This window comes from Psammomys obesus, unplaced genomic scaffold (assembly GCF_907164565.1).
Source record: "Psammomys obesus unplaced genomic scaffold, mPsaObe1.curated_primary_1811, whole genome shotgun sequence".
Lineage (NCBI taxonomy): Eukaryota > Metazoa > Chordata > Mammalia > Rodentia > Muridae > Psammomys > Psammomys obesus.
Window position 1 is genome coordinate 18,829,707 of NW_026596046.1, and position 23,498 is coordinate 18,853,204.

The 23,498-nt window shown below is 44.5% G+C and overlaps 1 protein-coding gene across 1 annotated transcript in view; it reads right to left on the minus strand.

The window, feature by feature from the left end:
- The window catches only part of Iqgap1 (IQ motif containing GTPase activating protein 1), a 95,362-nt gene that overhangs the window by 51,973 nt on the left and 19,891 nt on the right, over positions 1-23,498 (minus strand). The window contains exons 3-6 of the mRNA XM_055623055.1: positions 8,837-8,993; positions 6,770-6,847; positions 3,462-3,538; positions 916-983 (exon numbers count right to left, since the gene is read on the minus strand). Coding sequence (XP_055479030.1) covers positions 916-983; positions 3,462-3,538; positions 6,770-6,847; positions 8,837-8,993 — 380 coding nt within the window. The remainder of the gene's footprint in view (positions 1-915; positions 984-3,461; positions 3,539-6,769; positions 6,848-8,836; positions 8,994-23,498) is intronic.

The window sequence follows — 23,498 nt, forward strand, 5'->3', positions numbered from 1 at the left end:
CAACTCTCTAGCTGTAATACTAATTTTAAACTCCAAGGCCGACAAAATAATCACCAGTTGAGAGACTTGAACCTTGCTCCTGACCAATGCTACCACTGCCCATGCCCCCATCTCCTCAAGCACCTGACTAGAGCAAACACAGAAAATGCTATGGCCCAGAATAAGGCTTTTCCCATAAGGGTCCGTGTTAGAGGCTTACCCACACTGTAGGGTTGTGAGAGGTACTAAGCCCTTTAAGAGGCAGGTCTAGTGGGAAGGTTATTCTGATAAAAACTTTACTTCTCACAACTAGCTCTTAGAGAAAGCCTGGACCCACCCAGCCTTCTGGCTCTAGTCTGCAATACAGTCAGTCTCTGGTGTATGCGTTTCCACTGGGCCATCTGCAATTAGTCTCTCATCAGAGGCCAAACCAACGGGTTGTCTGACTCTCGATTTCCAGTCTCCAACCAGTCTCTCTAGAAGGTATTTCATCATACTTGCAATACACAGGAAATGTGGACCAAAAAGCTCAGACTTTAAAATAACTACGCTGTTGTTTCTGAGTCCCCTAGCTCTCCACTCTTGTTCTTTCCCAACCGGTACTAGTTACAAAGCCTTTTCCACAACATGTATCCATTTAATGCTACCTCCACATACTACCATCTTATGTCTTTGATGTTACTATCCTCACATAACTGACACACATACAAAAATACACGTAAGAAAACTAAATTCACCAGTCCCCCCCCCATATCACAAACGAAAGAGCAGAGTTTGCAATTCCCAGGTCCATGTTCTTCCTTCCACACTAAAAAAAGCAGTTTACTCCTCTCATCTTCCCTGTGTGAGTATTTTCTAAGCCCTTTTCCTTTAAGGCAAGCATTGTTGAACTTTCCAGGCAATTACCGATTGCAGGATGCCTCAGCGAGTCCTTACCTGTAAAGTCGACCTTCCCATACAGGTCCTGAATCTGAGGAGCCAGGCCCAGTTTGAACAGGTACAGACTAGAAGAGACCAACATGCAGAGAGTGAGGCCTCCTGCTGCAGCAGCTGCAGCTCTCAGGTGGAGGACTGAAACCGGGAGAAACAGGAACAGGGAAGAGAGACAGAGCTTTGCAGCGACAGCATCTCTCTGCATACTTTTCATCACAATGAGTGGCACAATATAATGAAAGATTTCCCCTAGATCAGAATTCAAGTCCCAGTTGTGGCACAAAGTTAATGTATAATTAGATGTTAATGTTAACATAGCTGATATTCTGTCAGCACGAGTAAGGTCTTTTCACTTGTAAGTTTTAGTAATAAGACATTTTAAACAAGTGTCATGAAAATGATTCAGATAGCAAATCTTGCTTGAATGGGATTCCTGACTGACAGAGAAGCTTAATCCAGGTTAATTAAAGGTTTAAAATGATGAAGTACATGTTATTTATCTTTGCCCTTTAGAAAATAAAAAGACTCTAAACGCTATGAAGGGGAAGACAACAAATCTCAGCAACCAACCTTTCGGAGATAAATGTCTATAAGCCTGTGTTGTTCGGTTGATTCTCAAGCTCAAACAGATCAAAATCAGTGAATTAAAAGAGATCAGATGCACACTTTACAGACACTGACTCAGCAAGACACAGAAACAAACAAAAGTTTCAGAAGGAGCTGGCGTTTTGGCCCATCATCTTGCCATCAACCCTGATGAGCTGGGTTCAATCCCCAGGACCCACATGGTGGAAAAACTGACTGACTCCTGTAAGTTGTCCTAAGACCCTGACATGCCTTTGCGCACATGCAAAATAAGACAGTTTTAAAATCATTGAAAAAAGTGAAACAGGGTAATCTAGTTTTGTAGATATTCTAGAAACCCTGGAATCTTCCAAAATAACCATACCCTATAGATAAATATTCTACATAATCTCAGTTAATTTTTACCAGGTTTTACCAACGAATGAACGGACACTAATGTAAACTCAATTTTCATAACACGAACGGTTTTATTTTTCTTAATATAAGGTGAGGGGTTATGGGCCTATTTAACACCAAAATCAGTGGGGTTTTATTTTAATTTGCTTTGGGGCAGGGGATCTCACTATGCAGACCTAGCTGGAACTCACTATGTAGCCAAGGAGAACCTAGAACTCCTCATGCTTCTAACTCCAAGCTGGCAGTTCCTCTCTGCTCCTTCTGTAGCCTCAGGTGCAGCCTGGGTCTCAAGCCCTCAATCCTCTGAACTACAGATGAAGAACTGACTGTGCCTTTCTAATGACTGATTCAGGACAAAGGGAGGAAGTCCAGTATTGTTCTCCATTTCTCTGGCATATGCAGTCATGCTTAGAAAGCATATACAGAGCAGAGTGCTCTGGCTTGGGATTTATGGCTTCTTTCCTCACCGTTGGGGTTTTCCTGAAAGGTAAATTAGCAACCCTTGACAGTGTGTGGGAAGAGGCTATTAACTCCTCAGGGCCTCCTCACAGCACGTCTTGGGATGGATCCCCACCTCCATACCTGCCAAGTTCAGACAGCCATAGGCATGGACTTTAAGGCCTCCACTACAGTCAGGCCTCAGCACACCAAGCCAACCACATTGCTGAGGATTGTTCAGGCTCTGGCTCAGATACACACACTTGAATTTATTACACTCTTCACGCAGGAGATGTCTTAGCCAGCTGTAGTGGCTCTCCTGCACGCTCACAATTGTGCTGGTGACAGCAAGGGTCCAGCTAAGTCTCATCAAAACTCTGAGATGGGACAGCTCAGTGGCAGAAGGAATGCATAGCATGCGTGAGGTCCTGGAGTCAACTTGAGACAACAGGCTTCTAGTGGAGCCACGCTATGCACTTTCACTCACAGGATTAACACTGATTAAGCACATATACAAGAGGCTATATAGCAAGAGGAATCTGAGCAAACAAATCTCACCTCATGGCCCACTTCCTCCCCAACCTTCTTTAGCCAGGAAGTGAACCTGATAAAACATCGTACTACCATTCCCAACTACCATAGTGCACATCCCCTCGCCCCCTACTTCCCTTCAGCACTGTTTCCTGATAATTCAGTACGCTGATGAGTCTAAGTGGAAACCTGGAATTAAGTCATTCTTCATGAACTTATACTTTCTTTCCTATCATAGTTGTGTTGGTATAAAAATTATTTAATGAATGAACAAATAACAATTGCAAGGGCTTAGATGACTGAATTGAGGACACCACACCCTGATTAAGATGCAGAGTTCAGAGAAATATCAGATAAAAAAATGAAAGCTTATACCATGTTTCTGCAACAGAAATGTATTATGGGAATAAACAAATCCCTTCTCTCTGCTCCCTAGAAAAACACAGCTGTTTCTGTAAGGATAATAGCCTTCTATTCCATTTCAAACTCCTGAAGTTGATATAAAACCTCTTTCATTCTTACACCACAGACAAATGAGATAGACACTCGACTGAGAAGTTATCCTTAAGTGACTTATTTTACCAAGAAGCCCTGGTTACCTGAGGGCATGGATACAGTAGATACATCTTGGCATGTTCTTCCGGTCATAGATATCTGTGGTTTCTGGGTAAAAAATCTAGGAAGAAATCAAAGAAGCAGACTGAATGGAATGGTCAGAAGAATCTGGAAAAAAAATAAAGACTTTTACTAAGATAGACAAGACCTCAGTACAAGATCTTCAGGGGAAATAGCAAATACTTTGCAAGAGAGTGAAGGAAGAGCCTAAAGCTTTCCAAAATGCACAGAATATATTCCAGAAAGTAACAGAAAACACGGATGGAATCAGAAGATTGGTATCGTGTTCAAAGCCAGACAAGTGTAGACGTGGCAAGTAGGAAAAGATGTACCCTAGCTTTGGAGTAAAGGTTGGAAGCAGTTAGAGAGCTCACGGGAGACAGGACCCAGGCAGCACTCACTAAGGAGGGATGGAAACTGGAGAAGCAGGCTGGAAAGTTGTTGTGATCGTAGATGGAGAGAAGAGGCATTTCTGATAAGAGAAGGAAGTCAGGGGAGGGACTGGATGAACAGTGCATGGTATCTCCAATTTCTGAGGCTAAGTCAAAAGAATCCTAAATTCAAAGCTTGCGTCAGTGCATTGTGAGTTGAAGGACAGCCTGGGAAACTTAGTGAGGCTGTCTCAAAAGAAAAACCAATGAAGGCTGAGGAGATAGTGCAAGGGTAGAGCATGCATGAAGGCCCAGGTTTGTCTCTAGTGTCACCACAAAACAAAACAACAAAGACCCCTGGCAACAGTAGACATAAACACGCTCTACATACCATTCAAAGGAGGCTAAATTGCCATTGTCCACGGATGACAACACTGTATGAAAGGCGGGAGGTCACAGGCACAGCGTAGCATTTTATACTAGCATGCATTCTACACTACAGAAAATGGGAACAGAAGGTATAGTGCACAGAAAGGCCAGGGGAACAGAGCCACTTGGTGCAATGCATCTCCTAACACTAGTGAGACCAAAATCTCAAACATACCCTTAACAGAGAAGAGCAAGCACATCGGCAGTGTGCCTTAAGGAAGTCAGCACAAAAGCTGAGCCTCATGCAAAGATCTGGATTTAGTCAGCTCAAGAGCCATACATAATGATGAGCTCAACACTGTGCTCATCAAAGACTGGATACCACGTGATTTCAGTCACTTTGGGACACTCTACGCTCACTTCTATTCTTACTCTTTCTTCAGTTACAAAAACCTGGGCTCCATGGGGAATTATAAAGAAAAGGAAAACCACCCTCTAATCCCATCACAGTAATGAAAAGTATTTCCTTACCAGTTTTTCATAAGCTCACCTACTTTATTTTTGCACAAAAATAGTAATCACAGCTTTACTGAAAACAAGCTTTTAAAACCTTAAGCTAGTGACTCTCCCCTTACGTAATATCAAAGGCAACTTGAAAATTTTTGTGCATGAATGCTTTGTCTGCACACAAAGCCTGGCAGCTGTGGAGGCCAGAAGGCGGCAGTAGAGCCCCCGGAACTACAGATGGTTGTGGGTGCCGGGAAGCAAACCCATGTACTCTGGGAGAGTAGCCAGGGCCAGTGCTCGGAACTGCTGCACCACCTCTCCAGCCTCTCAAAGGCAGTCTTCAAAGGCAGTAATATCTGCAGCTTGAACACCAAGAGTGTCCCTACAGAACACGTAGTTTGCTCCAGTTTTCTCCTGTCATAAGCACTCCTGAAAACTCTTATGTACACGTACATATATACACATACATATATATATACATATATATGTCTACACCTTCTTGTGTCTTGTTTAACTTTTGGGGGGTATAATATATTCCTACAAGTATGTCAAAAATAGGAAGGAAAAAAGGAAGGAGGGAATGGCAGAAGGGAGAGGGAGGGAAGGCAGGCTGGGAAGCAAACAGGCAGGCCATGTCTCGTTGAGCTTGGTAAGCCTTTAATCTAGCACTCTGGTGCAGAAGACAGGCAGAGCTTGAGGCCAACCTGGTCTACACAGTGAGTCCTAGGTCAACCAGGACTACATGGTGAGATCCTGTCTTTATATATATATACATATATATGTGTGTATATATGTATATATATAGAGAAAGACAGAGAGAAAAAAACAAAAACAAAGCCCACGTCTGTGAGTGTGTAGGTCCAGTATGTCCTCTATGGCTGACCACTGAGTAGGCAAGAGACGACAATCTACCAAGGGCATCACAACATAAACTGAACAAAACACTCAGGATCCATGCTCTGACATTAAAACCACACACACACACACACCTAATTATATTCTCAACAACTAAAGATGTGAAGTAGCTTTCATCCTCCCTGAAGATTTGTATGCTCTGGAAGGTGACATCTTTGAAATAGTTTGTTGGTTTCGCTAAGGTCAGATTTTTAATATAACAATGCTGTAAGTAAACCCCCACTGTGTACTTTAAAATGATGACTCTCTATACTACATGAAGCTCATCTATGAAAACACACTTTGATGTGCACAAGGCGGGTACGAAGGCATGGGCTGGATTTGCCTGCTACCTCGGCACTCAAAAGGCTTCACCAGGAAGACCTTGAGGGTCAGGCTGTCCTACAGAGAATAAGATCTTATGCAAAGAACCGAGCTGGGCATGGAGCTCTAGCTCAGCTGGCAGAGTGCTTGCCTAGCATGCGCAACAGCCTGGGTTTCATCTCCAGCACCCCAATTACAAAAACAAAAGCACACACAGCAAAGTATATAGTCAAAATAAATATCCCACTAGGCAATTTCTCTAGGGTTAAGGTGAAATATATACAAGGAAAAAGAACAACAACAAAAAGAATAAAATTCATGGGCTGGAGAGATGGTTCAGAGGTTAAAGAGCACTGACTGTTCTTCCAAAGGTCCTGAGTTCAATTCCCAGCAACCACATGGTGGCTCATGACCATCTATAATGAGATCTGGTGCCCTCTTCTGGCCTGCTGTCACACATGCAGGCAGAACACTGTATAAATAAAAAATAAATCTTTAAAAAGTAAAATAAAAAAGAATAAAATTCATTTCCTGAATCAAGCTGAAAAGACCCTTTATCATTAAAGAGAAGGAAAAACTTGGCCAACATGTGGTTATGGCCTATAAACCCAGCACACCGGAAGCTGAGGCAGGAAGATTCGGAGTTCAAAGGCTACAGCTACAGCTTGAGCTTGAGCCACTATCTCTAAAAAACAACAAAGAGAGGAGTAAAGGGAGGGAGGAAGAGAAGCAAGAAAAGAAGGATGAATGGAAGGAAGGATGGAGAGATGAATGGTTGGTTTGGAGAATAATTATGCCAAAATAACTTGAATGGCAGGTTAAGTTACCTTCGGCAGTCCAATCTCATCCATGGCATTCAGCCACTGAATCACATTATCCGTGTGTCTGAAGTGTAGTCCGGTAGCCTAAAAACACAAGAACATTAGGTGCTGTTGGCAAATACCACCTAAAGCTCTCCCTGTGACTCTCTCCTTGCGAGACTCTACAACACCGCCCCTGTAACGGTCAGCGCCAAGAAGCTACGGCCTCCCCTCTCTCACTCAGAACCTGCCTGGAGCCTCCCTGACCAGCGTGCATTACAGCGTGGTCTCTGGAACCACATTATCGGAGACTCAGTTCTCGGGCTCGGACATCTGCTGGTCATAGCCGACAAGCCATTCCCCCCTCGCGGTCTGCGACACTTCAGCTATTACCGCTACGTTGTGCACCTGCTGTGAGGCTGTGTGAGATGGTGCACATAGGAACCACGTAAGCTGGTGTGCTGTTGAGCAGACAGCCAAAAATGAGAGCTATTATTCAACATATCAATAAAACACTTAGAAATGATCCCCTGCAGCCGGGAGGGTGGTGCACGCCTTTAATCCCAGACTCAAGACAGGCAGGGGCAGGGGCAGCACTTTGAGTTCAAAGCTAGCCTGGTCTACAAAGGGAGTCCAGGGAAGCCAAGGCTACACAGGGAATTCTGTTTCAGAAGAAAGAAAGGAGAGAGAGGGAGGGAGAGAGGGAGAGAGGGGGAGAGAGAGAGTTCCCAGCAAATGTACATCTGATTATTTTTAAACAGTGATGAATATCAAACCCTCATGGATGCTAGTCAAGAGCTCTACACCCTGAGCTATAGCCCCAAACCCTATGTCTATTAATTTGGGGTACAATCACTATACAAAGGGACAAAGGGATATACACTTTTTTTTTTTTTTGCTTATTTGTTGTTTTGTTTTTCTGAGACAGAGTTTCTCTCTGTAGCACCGGTTGTCCTGGAACTCTCCCTGTAGACCAGGCAGGCCTCAAACTCAGAGATCTACCTGCCTCTGCTTCCCAAATGCTGAGATCAAAGGTGTATACCACCATGCCCAGCTACAAAGGATATACAAGTAGGGCTTTTGTTTGTTTGTTTGTTGAGACAGGGTTTCTCTGTATAGCCTTGGCTGACCCTGTCTCAAAAAAAAAAAAAAAAGTTGAAGTTATCTAGTTGTGGGAGTGGGTCACTGGGGACAAATCTCTGAAAAGTCTGTCTTCTCTTGTTCCTTCTTTCCCCCTCCCTGTCCTCTTCCAGTCCCCTGCCTCCCTGCTTCCCCCACTTCTCAGCCAGCATGACGTGAGTTCTTGTGAGCTTTGCTCCCTGCTACGATGGTCACCACAGCCAAGAAAGACTGGAGCAAAATGACAGACTGTACCCAGGAAACTGTGATTTTTCTCATTTCAGGCAATTAATACATGTAGTGATCTTGGCTGAGGATCTGTACCTTCTCGGCCTGAATAAGCATAAGAACCATCTTCACAGTCTGCAGCTCTAGCTCACCCCGCTTTGGCTCAGTCCTGAAAGTCAACCCCTGACACTCACTCTAGCTATGTAGCCCTCCACCGCCTCTCAGACAGTACTGCAGGGGTAAGCTCCTGTTAGGAGCTCTGGAGATGGGAAATCGGGTCCTTCTCAACATCCCAACTATCCTTCTCAGGGCCTGGGCCATGGGACTGAGTCCACTCACTCACCTAAGCTTTCTGAAGTTAAGGCTCTTTCTCATTTTATCTTGAACTCCTCCAGTACTGCAGGAGAAATTTTTCCCAAGTCGCTATAGCTACACTTCAGTGCCTTGTTCCAGTGTGACAATGCTAATTCCCCCAGTTACTTCCTCTACTTTCTAAGAATGAACAAATAAATCATACAGGGCTGAGAAACTGTAGATAAATAGCCCTGTCGGAGCACGGTACCAGAAATGCACAGCGGACGCCCTTTCCCGCTGTAGTTACTCCCTGTTGCCCCAAACTTTTTAAGGCTGGTTCTCCGTTCCGAACAAACACACGCCTTGATGCGTCTCTCAGCAGACGGTGCAGAGAGCCAGTGGGCCGACCCTCTCAAGCTCCGAGGTACTCTAAGCACCGAGCACAGAACTCACCTTGTATCTGGTCTGCTCTCGATCATAGATTTTTTTCAGGGACACCACCTTGGGAGAGAAGAAGTTCCCTAGCTTGGCAAGGTAGACTCCGTTCCTAAGCCCCTCCTCTAGCTCCGTGGTGGGGGGCAGGTCCTCCCCTAGGCATGCTTCCATCCACCTGCACGAGAGGAAATGAGGGTCAGAAATACCTTACAGAGGTTCACGTCTATTCTCCTAAACCAAATGTAACAACACTCCTGGACACATTCCGCTTGGCCTCGCTTCCCAGCTCAGAGCTGGGAGCTGGGACTTTAAGCGGAGGCCAAATGCCACCTTCTCCGCCAGGGTGAGGCTGTTCCACAAGCCTCATTCTAAGCCTGTACGTCCTTGTTACCCCTTAGCAAGGCCAAGAAAAGTACTTGCAACTGTAGCCATGGCCTGAACTGCCCATGTTTGTCACTGGTGGTCTTTTCAAGACGGTGACCTAAGCTCAGGCACTAGGATTGCTTTTAACAGTCAATCAGCTAAAATCCTGAAGGGAGGAAACTCTTAAGGAAAAGGTAAATAACAAGCTTTCTCCTCCCTCCCTGCCCCTCCCCATTTTCCCTCTTATTTAATTAATTAATTTATTTTGGTAGAATAATGAATTCTTAATCAGCTTCTCGGAGACAGGAAAAGAGATGGCTACATATAAAAGGAATCAGAAAGTACTTTTCTACCAAATGCTAGTCTCAAGAGCTCAGGGAGTGGAAGACAAAGAGCTTTCAGACGCTTCTATTTCCTAACAGAAACGCAGATAACTAAAGCTTACAGTAATGATTTTAAGCACTCTTTAACTTTTTAACATTTAAGATAAACACACATATAAGGAAGCATGCGAGTGTGTGCGAGAACAGCACAGGCCATGCCTGGCTCAAGTGTGAACGTCATAAAATAACTTGCTGGAGCCTGTTCTCTTGTTCCACAGTGTGCCTCCCCAACTCAGGTCGGCACACTCAGTAACAAACACTTTCATCCACTGAGCCATCTTTTAACTACTTTTTGCCAGAGTCTCTTGAATATCTAAGGAAAGATATACAGTGCGCATTCCAAATGTTCATATATTTAAATTTTACATATAACCTCAGAACTTTCATTGACTTTATGAACCTGGAGTAAGAAGAACTCAATAGTTTAAAATTATTCCACTCAAGTTATGAAGGTTAGCATTATTCTCATACTGTCTCCATACTGTGTGGAAAAAAAAACCAAAACATTAGATGCTGCTTGATCTGTTTGACAAAAGTAATAAATCTTCGAAAAGCTAAGTGAAAAAAAGTTCACGATATAGCAGATACATTTTATAAATATTTTATAAAACACAAGAATTTTCATTTTGTTGTTTAGGTTGGGGTTTTTTGTTCGAATCCAGGGTTCTGCTATCTTCAATTCTTGAACTTTAGCAATCCTCCTGCCTCCGCCTCCAGAGTACTCCAGACTTTAGAAACCCACTGTGGCTGTACCCAAAGTTTACATTACGAGCCAAAGAGGGACAGAGAAGCAGTCTGGCGGCACAGCACTTCCCTAGCAGGTTCTGGGCCCTAAGATCAATACCCAGTACCTCCTCAAAACTAAAAAGACAGGCTGGAGAGATGGCTCAGCGGTTAAGAGCAATGGCTGCTCTTCCGGAGGACCTGGGATCTGCTCCCAATACCCACGTGGCAGCTCAGGGGATCCAAAACCTCTTTCTGACCTCCATGGATACCAGGCACATACATACATGTAGGCAAATACCCATACACATAACGTCAATACAATTTTCCTTTCTTCCTTTAAATACTATAGAGCAGTAAGAGTTTTATTTTCAAATCTATTCTTTTAGTGCATCCTGCACTGTCTCACGCAGCTGGCAATTAAGTAAAGGCTCCACAGACACAGAGATAAGACGAAAAAAACCTTCTGATTGTCTCCTGAATACAATGACAACAAGCTTTTCTTCTGACTCTCCTTTCAAGTATCATAATAAAGAAAAGAGGCAAGTTGCCCAGAAGAGTTGCCATGGCAACTAAATTTGCCATAGCTACCAATTTGCCAGGGCTACAGAAATCAAACTATACATTTGCTGGAGCCTAAAAAATCAGGACAACAGTCTGGAAGAGAATGGCAGCTTCCAGGATGGAAAGAGCTGTAGCCAAAGGATATATGTCACATTATTTTTTTTCTATTATTTTACTGCTATAAAGGGAATAGGTGGTCAGGGATGTTGGCATACGTCTCTGATCCCAAACTTGGAAAGCAGAGCCAGGCAGATCTCTGCGAGTTCAAAGTCAGCCTAGTCTGCATACTGAGTTCCAGGACAGCCAAGGCTATGTATTGAGATCCTGTCTCAGAAACCTCAGGGAAGAGGCTGAACAAGACCATTCTGACAAACAGCTGCTGGCAACCCCAGCTCTCAGGGGACCTTCTAACTCAGGTTCTCATTAACAGGAACAAACCTCATAACAACAGCCAAAGCCAGAAATGGCACACAATAGACAAAGAAAAATTATTTATTCTTTGCACGATATGATGTCAGTCCATAGGGAGGACTGTGGACTCATTTGCCCGAGCCAGAGACAGTTCCCTTAGGCGGCTAGATCATCCATCCTTCTCTCTGAAGTTACTAAATTAAACTGAAAATAAAAGACAGGACTGACTTAGGTGAGCTACAATTTTTTTGTCTTTGCCCTCTGAGGTCCAACAGCTATCAAACAGTCCTGATTAATGTCTAACCTTACAAGTTTCCTGCAGTAAGGAAGGATACTAGACATAGCACCAAAAACCAGAGCTTGTGATTTGGTGAGCAGAGCACCAGAGGCAGAAGCCAGACTAGAAAGAGAGGAAATCGCAGGTACTGGCTCCAACCACTGTGCACACACTCACCTTGAGGCAGCAGTTCCCCAATGTTCTGTTTCTGAGAACAGAATAAACCAGGTTTGGGGAGAGAAGAGTCTGTGCATCTTAGTTTGCTTTCTATTGCTGTGATAAAGCATTTGGGGAGGAAAGTGTTTATTTCACCATCAGTGAGAGAAGTCAGGGCAAGAACTCAGAACAGGAACCTGGAAGCAGGAACTGGGGCAGAGGCCATCTAGGGGTGCTGCTTACTGGCTTGTTCCTCATGGCTAGTTCAGCCCGTTTTATTATAGCACCTACGACCACCAGCCCAACAGTGAGGGCACCACCCCAGAGTGAGCTGGAGCCCTCACAGCAATCATCAGTCAAAAAAAAGAAAAGAAAAGAAAAGAAAAGAAAAGAAAAAAGAAAAGAAAAGAAAAGAAAACCACACCATTGGCTTGTCCACAGGCTAACTGGGTGGGGGCGTTTTCTCAGCTGAGTTTCTCTCTTCCAAAATGATCATAACTTGGGTCGAGTTGACATAAAACCAGCCAGCACACTGCATTACTCCAATTTTGATTGGTAATTGTCAGTACAGTGCCTTGATGCTAACCAACCAACAGACTCTCTACAAAGCCCAGGCTCCACACTGGCCTCAAATCCAGGATCTTTCTGCCTCTGCCGGCAAAGCACTGGGGCCGCAGGTGTATGGTGCCGAACCTTGCTATGCTCCTGTAACTTCTGTGTCAGCTCTTGACTCTAACTCTAAAAACAAGCTGCCTTTTCAGTCCTCTACAGCTCACATGAACTCTCTTCTACCATTACATCACAGTCCTAAAGTCTGAGAGCAGCGAGTGTGCCTCTAGCACAGAACTCTATGGTTTCATCCTTTGGCTTGTTTGATTGTAAGAGTAGAATAAACATTAACAAAAATCATTCTGAAGGGATCAGGAACTGGGGGAAGGAGTGTGAGTAGCAATGAAGCCATGCACAATCCCAGAAATTAGACTCCGGAGACCGGGCAAAGATGCAGATCTGACTTTATTGTCCAGTATAACAGCTTTTAAATGACTGAAAGGCCAATCAGACCATCCCATGCTAGCCTCCAGCACCAGTAACAATCAATCAGGTTGGTGCGGCTGTAAGGAAATATGGGAGATGTAGGGGGACAAGGTCACTGTAGGATGCTTCCTTAAAGAAGAGGGAAGCAGTCACCATCCTGGCCTCGGATCCATTTCGAGACTTCACTAGTGTACTAGGAGGCCCTAGCGCATCAACACCGTGTGTAGCGGAGCAGGACCTTTTGAGGAGTCAGAGGAGTTGCTGACGCTCCACTCGCCATTCCCTAGGGGCCTCCAAAAGGCTCACCTCAGCATTCCCCACATCACTCAACATTTTTCACAACTCTATGACTATTTTCCATGTTGTTTGTTATGTAGTTTCTGAAGACTTTTAAGTTATATAAAGCTTCTACCAAGGGATTGGTCACCTTTATTGGCATTTATGTCATTTATAAATGTTTCCAACCATTAAACAATACTGCAAGAATATCTCTGTGCAGTGTTAGAATTCATTCTAAAGAGAGACCCTTAGAAAGATACTAAGATACATAGAAAGATACATACTCAGAAAGTGCCAAAGCCCAGGGTTTAATCCCCAGCCAAATAAAAAATGAAACAGAGATATATGTACATTACACAGACATTTTAAAAGTTGTTTTAAACATTGATATGGGAAATGGTTTTTAAATTGTCTTTTGCCTGAATGTATATATGGGCAGTGTATGTGCCCGGTATCCAGAAATCAGAAGCATGGGCTAGATCCCCTGGAATTGGGGTTGTTAGAGGCCATGGAGGTGCTGGGAACGGAACCAGGGTCCTATGTAAGACTAGCAAGTGTTCTTGCCCACTGAACCATTTCTCCAGAACTCACATACATAACCATTTACAAGTATCCTTCACTGCCCAAGAGGCTGCTCCAAGGTTGTATATCATTTGCAAAAATCACTCATTTGTCAATTAGAAATGACTTCTCCAAGGTCTCTGCTACTAAGTGGCAAACTCTTAGTTTGGAGCCCTTCTCACAGCACCATTGCTGAGCACCACAGGGTTGTTTAACTAGAACCGGGCATCCCAGGATGCCTAAACAGGGCAAAGGTTCAGAAATCCCATGCTGGTGGGGAGAAAAGGCTGGGAAGCCTTCATGGCCTGTCTTAGACAGCTCAATAGCAAAGCTATCAGAGCCTGGGGTGATGGTGCACGCCTATGATCCCAGCAGTCAGGGAGGCAGAGGCAGGCAGATCTCCATGAGTTCAAGGCCGGCCTAGTCTACAAAGCCAGTGCAGGACAGCCAAGGTTACAAAAGAAACCTTGACTTGAGAAAAAGGAAGGAAGAAAGAAAAGAAAGCCACCAATGATTCTTAACCAGACACAAAAACTCTCTTATATAGAACAGTGTTTAGTGTTAGCAAGATGGCAGAGTGGGTAAAGGCACTTTGCACCAAATCGGAGAATCTGAGTTTGATCTCTGGGATCCACACGGTGCAAAAACCATTCTCAAAAGCACCCTCTGACTGCCACATACACACTTGGGCACATGCACCTCTCCCCCAAACAAATGTGTTATTATTCTTAACTTAAGCATTTTAATTTATCTTTATAAATGTATTTAAAAAGTTAATGTCTGTGGCAAGGAATATGGACCAGCAGTTGAGTGTTTGAATAGCATGCTTGTGGCCCTAGGTCCAATCCCCAGCACTGCAAAATAAATAGGAAATAAATAAATGGCTTAAAAAAAAAAACAAAACAAACTTTGTACAAAAGGTTACTCATCAACCAATACAAAATTTTCTTCCCTAGCCCAGTGATGCCTCAAATAATGTTCCCAAAACATCTCAGCCAAAGCAGTAAGCAGGAGCCTGGGCCACTGCCACTTACAGAAATCAAAAATATTAGAGGGAAAACATTTCCTTTCTGGCCACTTGTAGCCAGAAAGCTTTTAAAAAAAAAAAAAAAAAAAAAAAAAAAAAAACCAGTATTTCTCTGTGTATCTTAGCCCTGGTGGTCCTGGACTCACTGTGTAGACCAGGCTGGTCTAGAACTCACAGAGGTCCCACTGCCCCAGCCTCCCAAAGTGCTGAGCTTAAAGGTGTGCACCACCACACCCAGCTTGCCAGAAGCTGTTGTGCCACCAGCACCAGGTTTCTGCAGGCCACTCAGGCTGCCTTCTGCTGCAAAATGACATAAGAATGAGGAAATCATGTGACCAGTGCCGGCCCTGAACTTAGAAAGACCTGCATATAATAAGACAGCCAGCTACCAACAAGGGCCCCTTGTCTTGGTTTTCAATTTGTGAGAGTCTCACTGTGTGGCCAAGGTGGGCCTCGAACTTGTGGTCCTCCTTAATGGTTCTGTCCCAGCTGCCTCAGTGCTAGGATCAAGTAAGTGGTGGTTTATAGAGACCTGTGCTGTGACCCCCTGAAATTTCTTCATTTGCTAACAGGGGATAGTAGCAAAACCTTCTAAATCAGTTTGCTGATAAGAATTCAGTAAGCTAACAAGTGGCGTCTTGCTGGCACAGCGCTTGGCTGCTGATTAAAAGACATCTGTGCCTTTCCTGCTATGAGTCACACATTCGCCACTTGCTACTTCCGGTAAGCACAATGATTCCAGTTCCTTCGAGTGTCCTCGTAAAAGAATAATGATGGCACGTGCCCCAGAATGTGCTGGATGGTGAGACATTATGTAAAGTGCTGAGCGTGCCAGCGGGCACAGAGAATGCACTCAGAATGCCACCGGGCATTAGCAGGAGGGTGGGGCCTGCTCCCTATGCCCCTCAGCATCTTTCTCGCTTGTCTCCGACCATTCTCCAACTGAACACTGTCATCTCACCAGATCTAGTCACGAGGAGACAAATCTCTGAGCGTGTCTGTGAGGGGATCTTCGATGGGTGAACTGGGATGAGAAGCCCACCCTACTGTGAGCAGCACCATTCACAGGCTTCATCCCAGGCTGACTGCAGCACCAGCCAGGCCAGCCGAGCACCAGCATGTGTCACTCCGCTCACTGAGACTGCCATGTGACCTCATACTCTTGTCACCAAGACACCCTCAAACTCTGAGCTAAAACAAAGTCTTACTTCTAGGCATGGTGGCACTGTAATCCCAGTACTCAGAACAGAACTCTGAGTTCGAGGCAGCCTAGTCTACATAGTGAGGTCTAGGCCAGCCAGGGCTACAATTAAAACCTCGTCTTTAAAAAAAAAAACAAAACAAAACACAGAACAAAGCAGAAAGGTGTTTCTGTTTTTTTAAGTTCCGAGAATATCTTAACAAGCAATGACCTATGAGCATGCTGCATGTGGTCAGGATTCAGCCAGATACAGCGTGGTGACAACATTGTTTCCCATAGAAAGTGGAGTTCCTCCTCTCACAAAGGGCATAGACATTCAACATTTCTCCTCGTCAGGTTTATCTCAGATCTACTTGCATGTAACCTTAAAGAGAAACACGATTCAAAATTTTCTCAGATCGAAAGGCTGGTTGTCAATGTAAACAAAACTTTTAAAGTCTCTAACACCGTAAGGAAGCTATGGAACTAAGTATGTGCATTATCTCACGTGATCTCTGACTCAACCTCAGAAGTCCCAGATCAGATGGAAAGTAAACCAGGATCACACACTAGTCAACGTATGCTTGCCCTAGGCTGGCATGATCCAAAGCTCACACCGTTCTTAACCTGTCTTTTTCTAGTCTGCCTGGGAGTTTGGCACGCGTGTTTCTGCACCATGCGTCTGCAGTGCCTGTGAAGGCCAGAGGAGGGTGTCAGGTCCTCTGGGACTAGAGTTACCTCCAGCGTGGTAACCCAGCGAGCCACCATGGATGCTGGGATTCAAACCAAGGTCCTCTGGAAGAGCAGCGTGCTCTGAACTGCTGAGGATCTCTACAGACCCAAGTCCACACTCTCAACCACGATGTACTCCTTCCTTCAAAGATGGCAACAGGCACACCCTGGGGAACACTCACGAGCCAACACAAACGCAAGCTCCAGAGCTGGGCTTCTTCACGCCAGCAGCAGCAGCACAGTTCACGACCTCAGTTAGAGCCTGTGCTCTAACCAAGCCCTCAGCGAAGGGCCTCAAGAGGATTAAACCTTGGGGACTGCTGCTGACATAATTAGTAAGGGCGTGTCTAATTACATAATAATGTTTAAGAAATTCTTTATGTGGGTGCATATTGAGACAGGGTCTTGTTTTGTAGCTCAATCTGGTTTCAAACTCCCAGTCCTCCAGCCTCTGCCTTCTAAATTCAGGATTATAAATGAATGTCACTATGTTCAATACATAGAGCTAGCTTCTCACCACACATTTTGCAATTAATATGAGCACTAAAGTTGATTTAGAGATATGTGTGCATGCACAGGTATGCCTATATGAGGTTACACAATCTTAAGAGAGAAAAAGAGCTTAAAAACAAGACTACACAGGCAGAAACCAGAGAGGAAAGCGATGAGGAGGTAAGAGGGCTTGGAGGTGGTAAAGGTGTTTGACCCCAAGCATGCTGACGAGAGTTCAACCTCCCAAACCCACGTGGTAGAAGAAGTGAAGCAACAACTTCCCCGGCTGTCTCTAGCCTCCACATGAAGAGATGGCGTGTGCATACCCACCCACCTACCCACAGCACACAAAACAAATGTAAAAAAAGACTATTTTAAGTATTTAGCCATGTAAAGGGATGCTGGCCTATAGATTCCAGGTATACAGAGCAAGCTGAAGCCAGCCTCAAAAACAACAACAAAAAAACGCAGCAACAACAACAACAACAACAACAAAAAACCCTGAATAAATAAAAATAAATAAACAAAGCAAAGTGGCAGGACACATTTTTATAATCCTGCACTCAGGAAGTTAAGGTAGGAAATACCAGCTAGGCCAGAAATGGTGGCCCATGCTTTTTTCCTCTGGGTTCAAGGCCAGTCAGATCCACATGGTGAATTCCAGGCCAGCCATAGCTACACAGCCAAGACCTGGTCTTCAACTAAGTAATAGATAAACAAACAAACAAATAAAATCCAACAACAAAAATAAACCGAAGGGGTAAAAATGCAAGATATAATAATTGCTAAGTTTTCTGTAGTTATACATATATATTTTAAACACTTCAAATAAAACAACAAGGGGTTGGAGATTTAGCTCAGTGGTAAAGTGTTTGCCTAACAAGCGTAAAGCCCTGGGTTTGGTCCTTGCTCTGAAAAAGTAAATAAAATTAAATAAAATTAAATGACAAATATTTCCCTAGAAACATAAGCAGGCAATTCATAAAAGGAAAATAGAAATAGCCAGTGCTCACATAAAAACCTTCAGTCTTCCCAGTCATCCACGAAATGCAAATTAAAGTAACAATATCCCCATCTGCCAGACTGCCAAATAGTAAAAATAATAACTTATTATTCACTTTGTGGGAAAAATCCCACACAATCACACAGTTTCAGAAAAAAAAAAAAAAAAAAAAATTCTGGCGCCATAAGCCATCTATAGCAACTTACAGACAGAAACTTCTATAAAAGGAAAGAGAGAAGGTTTTATTTTTAAAAAATGACTTGGTGCCTTGTGGCACGGATGACTAAATAGGAGATGAAGCCATCGACTGAGACTGGGGGAGACAAGACGGAAGTACTTGTGGGACCCAAAATGTCAATGGGTCATCCAGAGAGTGACACCCTTCAGGCACCTGGAAATACAAGCCTGAAAGGAGTCTGCAAGCCTAGGGAGGGAGGGCTCTCCAGGGAGACTTATACAAAGGGAGAGAGCACCTAAGACAAAACCTCCCTCAGGTGAAGAGTCCCGGTGGTCACAAAACAATCCAGGAATCTGAATGCCTGCAAATGCTGAAACAAACAAACAAACAAAACACAGCAAAGAAACAGGATGTGACAAAAATCAAAAGTCCTCAGTGGGATGCTCTGCAGTCAGTAACCAACCAAAACAAACAAAACAAAATAAGTAGAAAAGTACTAGGAGTGGCAGTGGCAAAGGCAACAAGTTTAAACACAGAGCAGTTTTCCAGCCACAGCCAGGATGCAGGTTTCACTTACACAAACAAACAAACAAACAAACAGGTCAGACCAGCACACAGGAGGCTGAATCCTCAGATACTACAAAGAGTTATAAAGGCCCAGGTCCAGGAATAGGACTTCCTCCCAATCCAAATGGCTGGGCTTTGCTGCAAGCAACAGCAAGTCTGACCCCTCTGAGGGAGCTGCTCAAGGGTCCACCCTCCACCTAGTACAGAGACTTCAGGAGGAGTGAAAGGAAAACAAGTCCTAAACCACAGGAGAAAGTGGTCCCAGCACTAGCAAGGCAGAAGCAGGAGGTTCTCTCTGAGTCCACAGGCGGGGTGGTCTACACAGCAAGTTCCAGACCAGCCAGGACTACACAGTGAGACCCTGGAAGAGAGGGAGGGGAAAGAGGGAGAGAAGGGAAGAGAAAGGAGAGTAGAGAGAGAGATGAAAGGGAGAGATGGGGAAGAAGGACGCCAGGGTAAGTTAACTCAACTGGCCATCCTAAAGCCCCTTTCCGTAGAATCTGGTTGCCTTCATGGAGATTTCCTTTTTGATGGAGGCTGATGGCCAGGCACCCCGACAGACACTATTGTGGCAAGCGTCTAACTTGGTGCTCTAATAAATCATTATGTATGGGTTGATAAAAGACATGACTTGTTGATTAAATAAGACAGAATGAGCTAATGGCGAGGCGAAGCTGCAGTATATAAATGCAGGTTTATTAGGAGCAGCATGGGAGGGGGGGGAAGTGTGCCCTGGGGGAGGGAGAAGAAGGTAGGGGAAAGGGAGAGGGGAAAGAGGGAGGGGGTAGAGAGAGAGAGAAAGAGAGAGAGAAAGCGCGAGAGCGCGGGAAGGAGGGGAAAAGGAAAGGGGCAGATCCAAAATGCCTGGATTATACAGTGAAGGGCCGCTGGGAGAGAAGCCCCGCCCCTAGGTAGAGGGCAGCCACGCCCTGCAGCAGCTTTGGTTGGTAAGAAATGGCTAGCAGGTGAAAACCTTTTCTAGATACTCCAGCTGACATTGGGGGCACTGGTTTTGGGGACTGGGGCAAACACTGGAATGCTGGCCAAGTCCCAAGAGCAGGCTGTGCTATTTGCTGTCGAGGATCTGTGAGACCATCTGCAGCTAGGAAACTGCAGGTTCAGCTGATGCAGTCTGTGGGGTTTAGGCCAGAGCACCTGAGTTCTGGATGCAGCCCTTGAGGAAGCAGGATGCTGGAACACGTATATGTTAGGGACAGAAGATAAAGTCAAGGAGTTTACCTTTTAGGCCCATGGTCTTGGTAGCTGGGGGAGGGGAGTCCCAAAAGCAGGGGAAGCTGGGAAACAGGCTGTTAATTGGCAGTACTTACATGGATCATGACCTGTGGATTCCAGTGGATCTCCCAAAGCTTACAAGAATCTTTTTACCTTTACAATGACTAACAAAAAGGGGGGTGGGAGATTAAGGAATAAGGATTAGTCTAGGACAGTGGGAAATCCAAGGAAAGGCTTGTCTGTTCAATTCTTGTGTGTAAGATGTAGGTATGCCTATAAGAACAAAAGAAAGGATGGAGAGCTGGAGGATTTAATAAAGAGAACAAGACTGGGAAGAGCAGAGGTGGCAACGAGCTGCAGGAAGGAGCACACCCGACTCCTTACCTGAAAACAAAAGGGAAGGAAATAAGAATGAGCAAGAATGACATGTTATCTAACAGACCACACTGGACTTCCGGTTCCTGTCTCTAACACGGATTAGGAACTTGTAACACCCCCTAAAACTGGTGTGAAGATTAGGACGTAATATACCCCAATAGCTAGAAGGCAATAAGTAATGGTAGCTGTCTGTGTGTATGTCTGTCTTTCTCTCTCTCTCTCTCTCTCTCTCTCTGTGAATGTGTATGTATGTACGTGTGTGTGTGTGTGTGTGTGTTTAACAGCTCAATCCCCAGAAATAAATCTTCTAGAGGCTAAGTTCGGTGATTACATAATACCTGTCTACCTGCTGATAACATTTTTCCATTTTCTGCCCTCCCCATTCCACCACCAGCAAAACAAAGACTATCCCAGAACACTACTGTGGCAACACTAAAACAAGCCTGGACCAGGAGCGTATGCAGAAAAGAATCAGGGTGGGAATCTGAATTAGGGGTCTGTGAAGAGGAAACCAGTTGAACAAGTTCCACAGAGCACATGACTTCAGTGGTTTCCCAGTTCTGTGCAATACAGAAGGGGAACCGACCACTGCCGGAACTGACCGCCCCAACCACCGAGATTCAGTTCCTCCAGGAGCAGAAACTCGACTACCACACCCATCCTGCCCAGTGGAACTCCAAGCCAGGATTGCCCTTTGCTCAAAACCTCCCAAATACGGTCAGCCTGCCCTGCACTGGGGATTCCATTAAACCAACCTCAAAGGCCCCAGGCGTGCAAATGGCCTGAGAAAGTCAACAGCGTGTGGCAGGTGCAGCCCAGCGAGAAAGAAGCAGCGAGCATAAGAAAGCACCGTGTACCCCAGCAGGGCAGACAGGCATCCAGCTTCCCAGGGAAAGTGCAATTTCCCCGGTCCCGGGACAAAGGGTGAGGCGGCAGAAAATACGCCAAGCTGAGGGAAGAGAACGGAACGAACAAACCCTCTGACTATCTGAAACAGGAATGAAGGGGCAAATTTTGATTTAAAACCGGGTGTGGTGTGGAACAGAACAGGGAGGTGAAGACAGAAGGATCAGGAGTCACCCTCATCTACAGATCAAACTACCTGAGACAGTCTCAAAAAATTAATAAATAAATAAAATAAAGACTTTGATTTTAGAAGAGTATTGTGAGCGATATGAGGGGCTAGTGAGAGAAGGCATGAAATAAAAGAAAATATTACAGTAAAGGAAAAAAAACCAAAAGCTTATTTGCAGGCTAAAGCAGCAAAATGAGAAATTTTGATAGCATCTGTTTTAAAAGAAATTTCTGAATACAAATTAAACCAGTTGGGAAAAAAAAATAGGAATAAGTTACAAACAAACAGAAATTTTTTTCTTTAAGTAATGTCTTTAATTTCTGTGTTTGTTTATACCTAATACAGACCCATCCCTGAGCAAATCATTTTTATGAGCTGAACTGGAAAAGGTGTCACACATCTCTCAATGGGACCTCTGACTGAAGTGATAAAAACCAGACTTTGGAAACAGGTTGCAGAAGCAAATTCACTAAATATTACAAGTGAATTTTACATCGTTTAAATTAGAGTCTACAGATCTTTTTTTTTTTCCATTTAATTATTTATGTGTGTGCCACAGCGCACATGCAGAGGTCACAGGACAACTTGCAGGGACTGAACTTGAAAGGCTTAGTGGCAAACCTTTACCTACTGAGCCACCTTTCAGAATGTTTAATTTTAAACATAAAAAAATAACAATTTAAAATTTTAATTTTAAATAATAAAAAAAGTCAGAAACGGAATTAAGCCTAGACAATAGCTAAGTCTCAGCAGCTCTAGATTACTTTTGGTGGCTGTGAGCCACTCTCAAGTGTATGCTCAGTGGTAAGATCGTGTGTAGTTTGTGAAGCCCTATGTTTCATCCTAAGAACTCTTCACAAAAAAGAAGAGGCCACATAAAAGGATGAGCAGCCCGGACAGGAAGTAGAAGACAGGTTTCCTATTTCTCTGTGAGAGACGGCAATCTTCTCAGGAGCCCTGAATAAGGCAGGTCTCTACAGTCATATACATCAAAACTTTAATTTCCAAGTCTATGACTTGGTAACGACAAAGTCGGAGAAGCGCCTAACTAGGATCTCAGTCAGGACAGCTCTACTTGAGGTTTTTAACATCTTAGAAAGAGGGGTGTGAAAAGCGCCAGCAAAGCTACAGAGAGGCGCCCTCAATTCAGCACCCCCTTAGGGTGTGCAGAGAGAGAACTCTGGAGCTCATGTTCTCACAAAGGAAACAGTTTTCACACACAGTTCAAAATCCAGAAAAATAAAAAATAAAAACAGTTAAAAGGAAGAGGGGGGCTTCACATGGGGAACAGATGAAAGGCTCTCGCAGCAGAGTGGGGCAAGTCCCTAGAAAGCGCCACTAAACACAGAATCAGGGTCATCGCTGATCTCAGCAAAAAGCATCAGCGTGAGAAAGGCCCAGCAGCTGCACACAGAGGAACCTGTCCCCGGTGGAACAGGGACAGTCCTCAGGGGGAGAGCGGGTCAGCACAGCACTAAGGGGCACAGAGTAAGTGGGTTCTGATGTTTGTGTCCTGTGGGAAGACGTGAGGCACAAGGAGCATGCTATCGTTAGGAAAATAACACTGTGACGACCACACTGAAGACAAGGGAACAACAGGAAGAGAGGCCAAGAGAGCAGAGCAAATGAAATGGGATCTGCTGGGGTGGAACAAATTGTGAAGGGTTTTATGGAGAAGACAAATGTCATCAAGCCATGATGTAGTGAAGCTAAGGATGGCAGTGCCTGCCAAGAATAAAGGCTTGGCGGAACTTCCTGATCAGCTAGCTTCACCAGCCCTACCAATCCCAACGAAGCCTCACCTTCCCCATGATCAGAAAGTACACCACCAAAACTTGTAACCTCTCCTATACCAAGTGCCTCTATATCTCTACTCCTAAAACCAGCGATCACCCACAGAAAGGCAGACTCCCATTTGTCTGAGTCAAAGCGCCCTGGCTCTTGGAAGATCTCTGTCTCTCTTGCTTAAGGAACATACTGCCCCTGGACTCAGTTCAAACGGAACAATAAGAAACTAGAAACAAATAAGACCCAGAAAACTACAGAAAGCCATGACACCATAC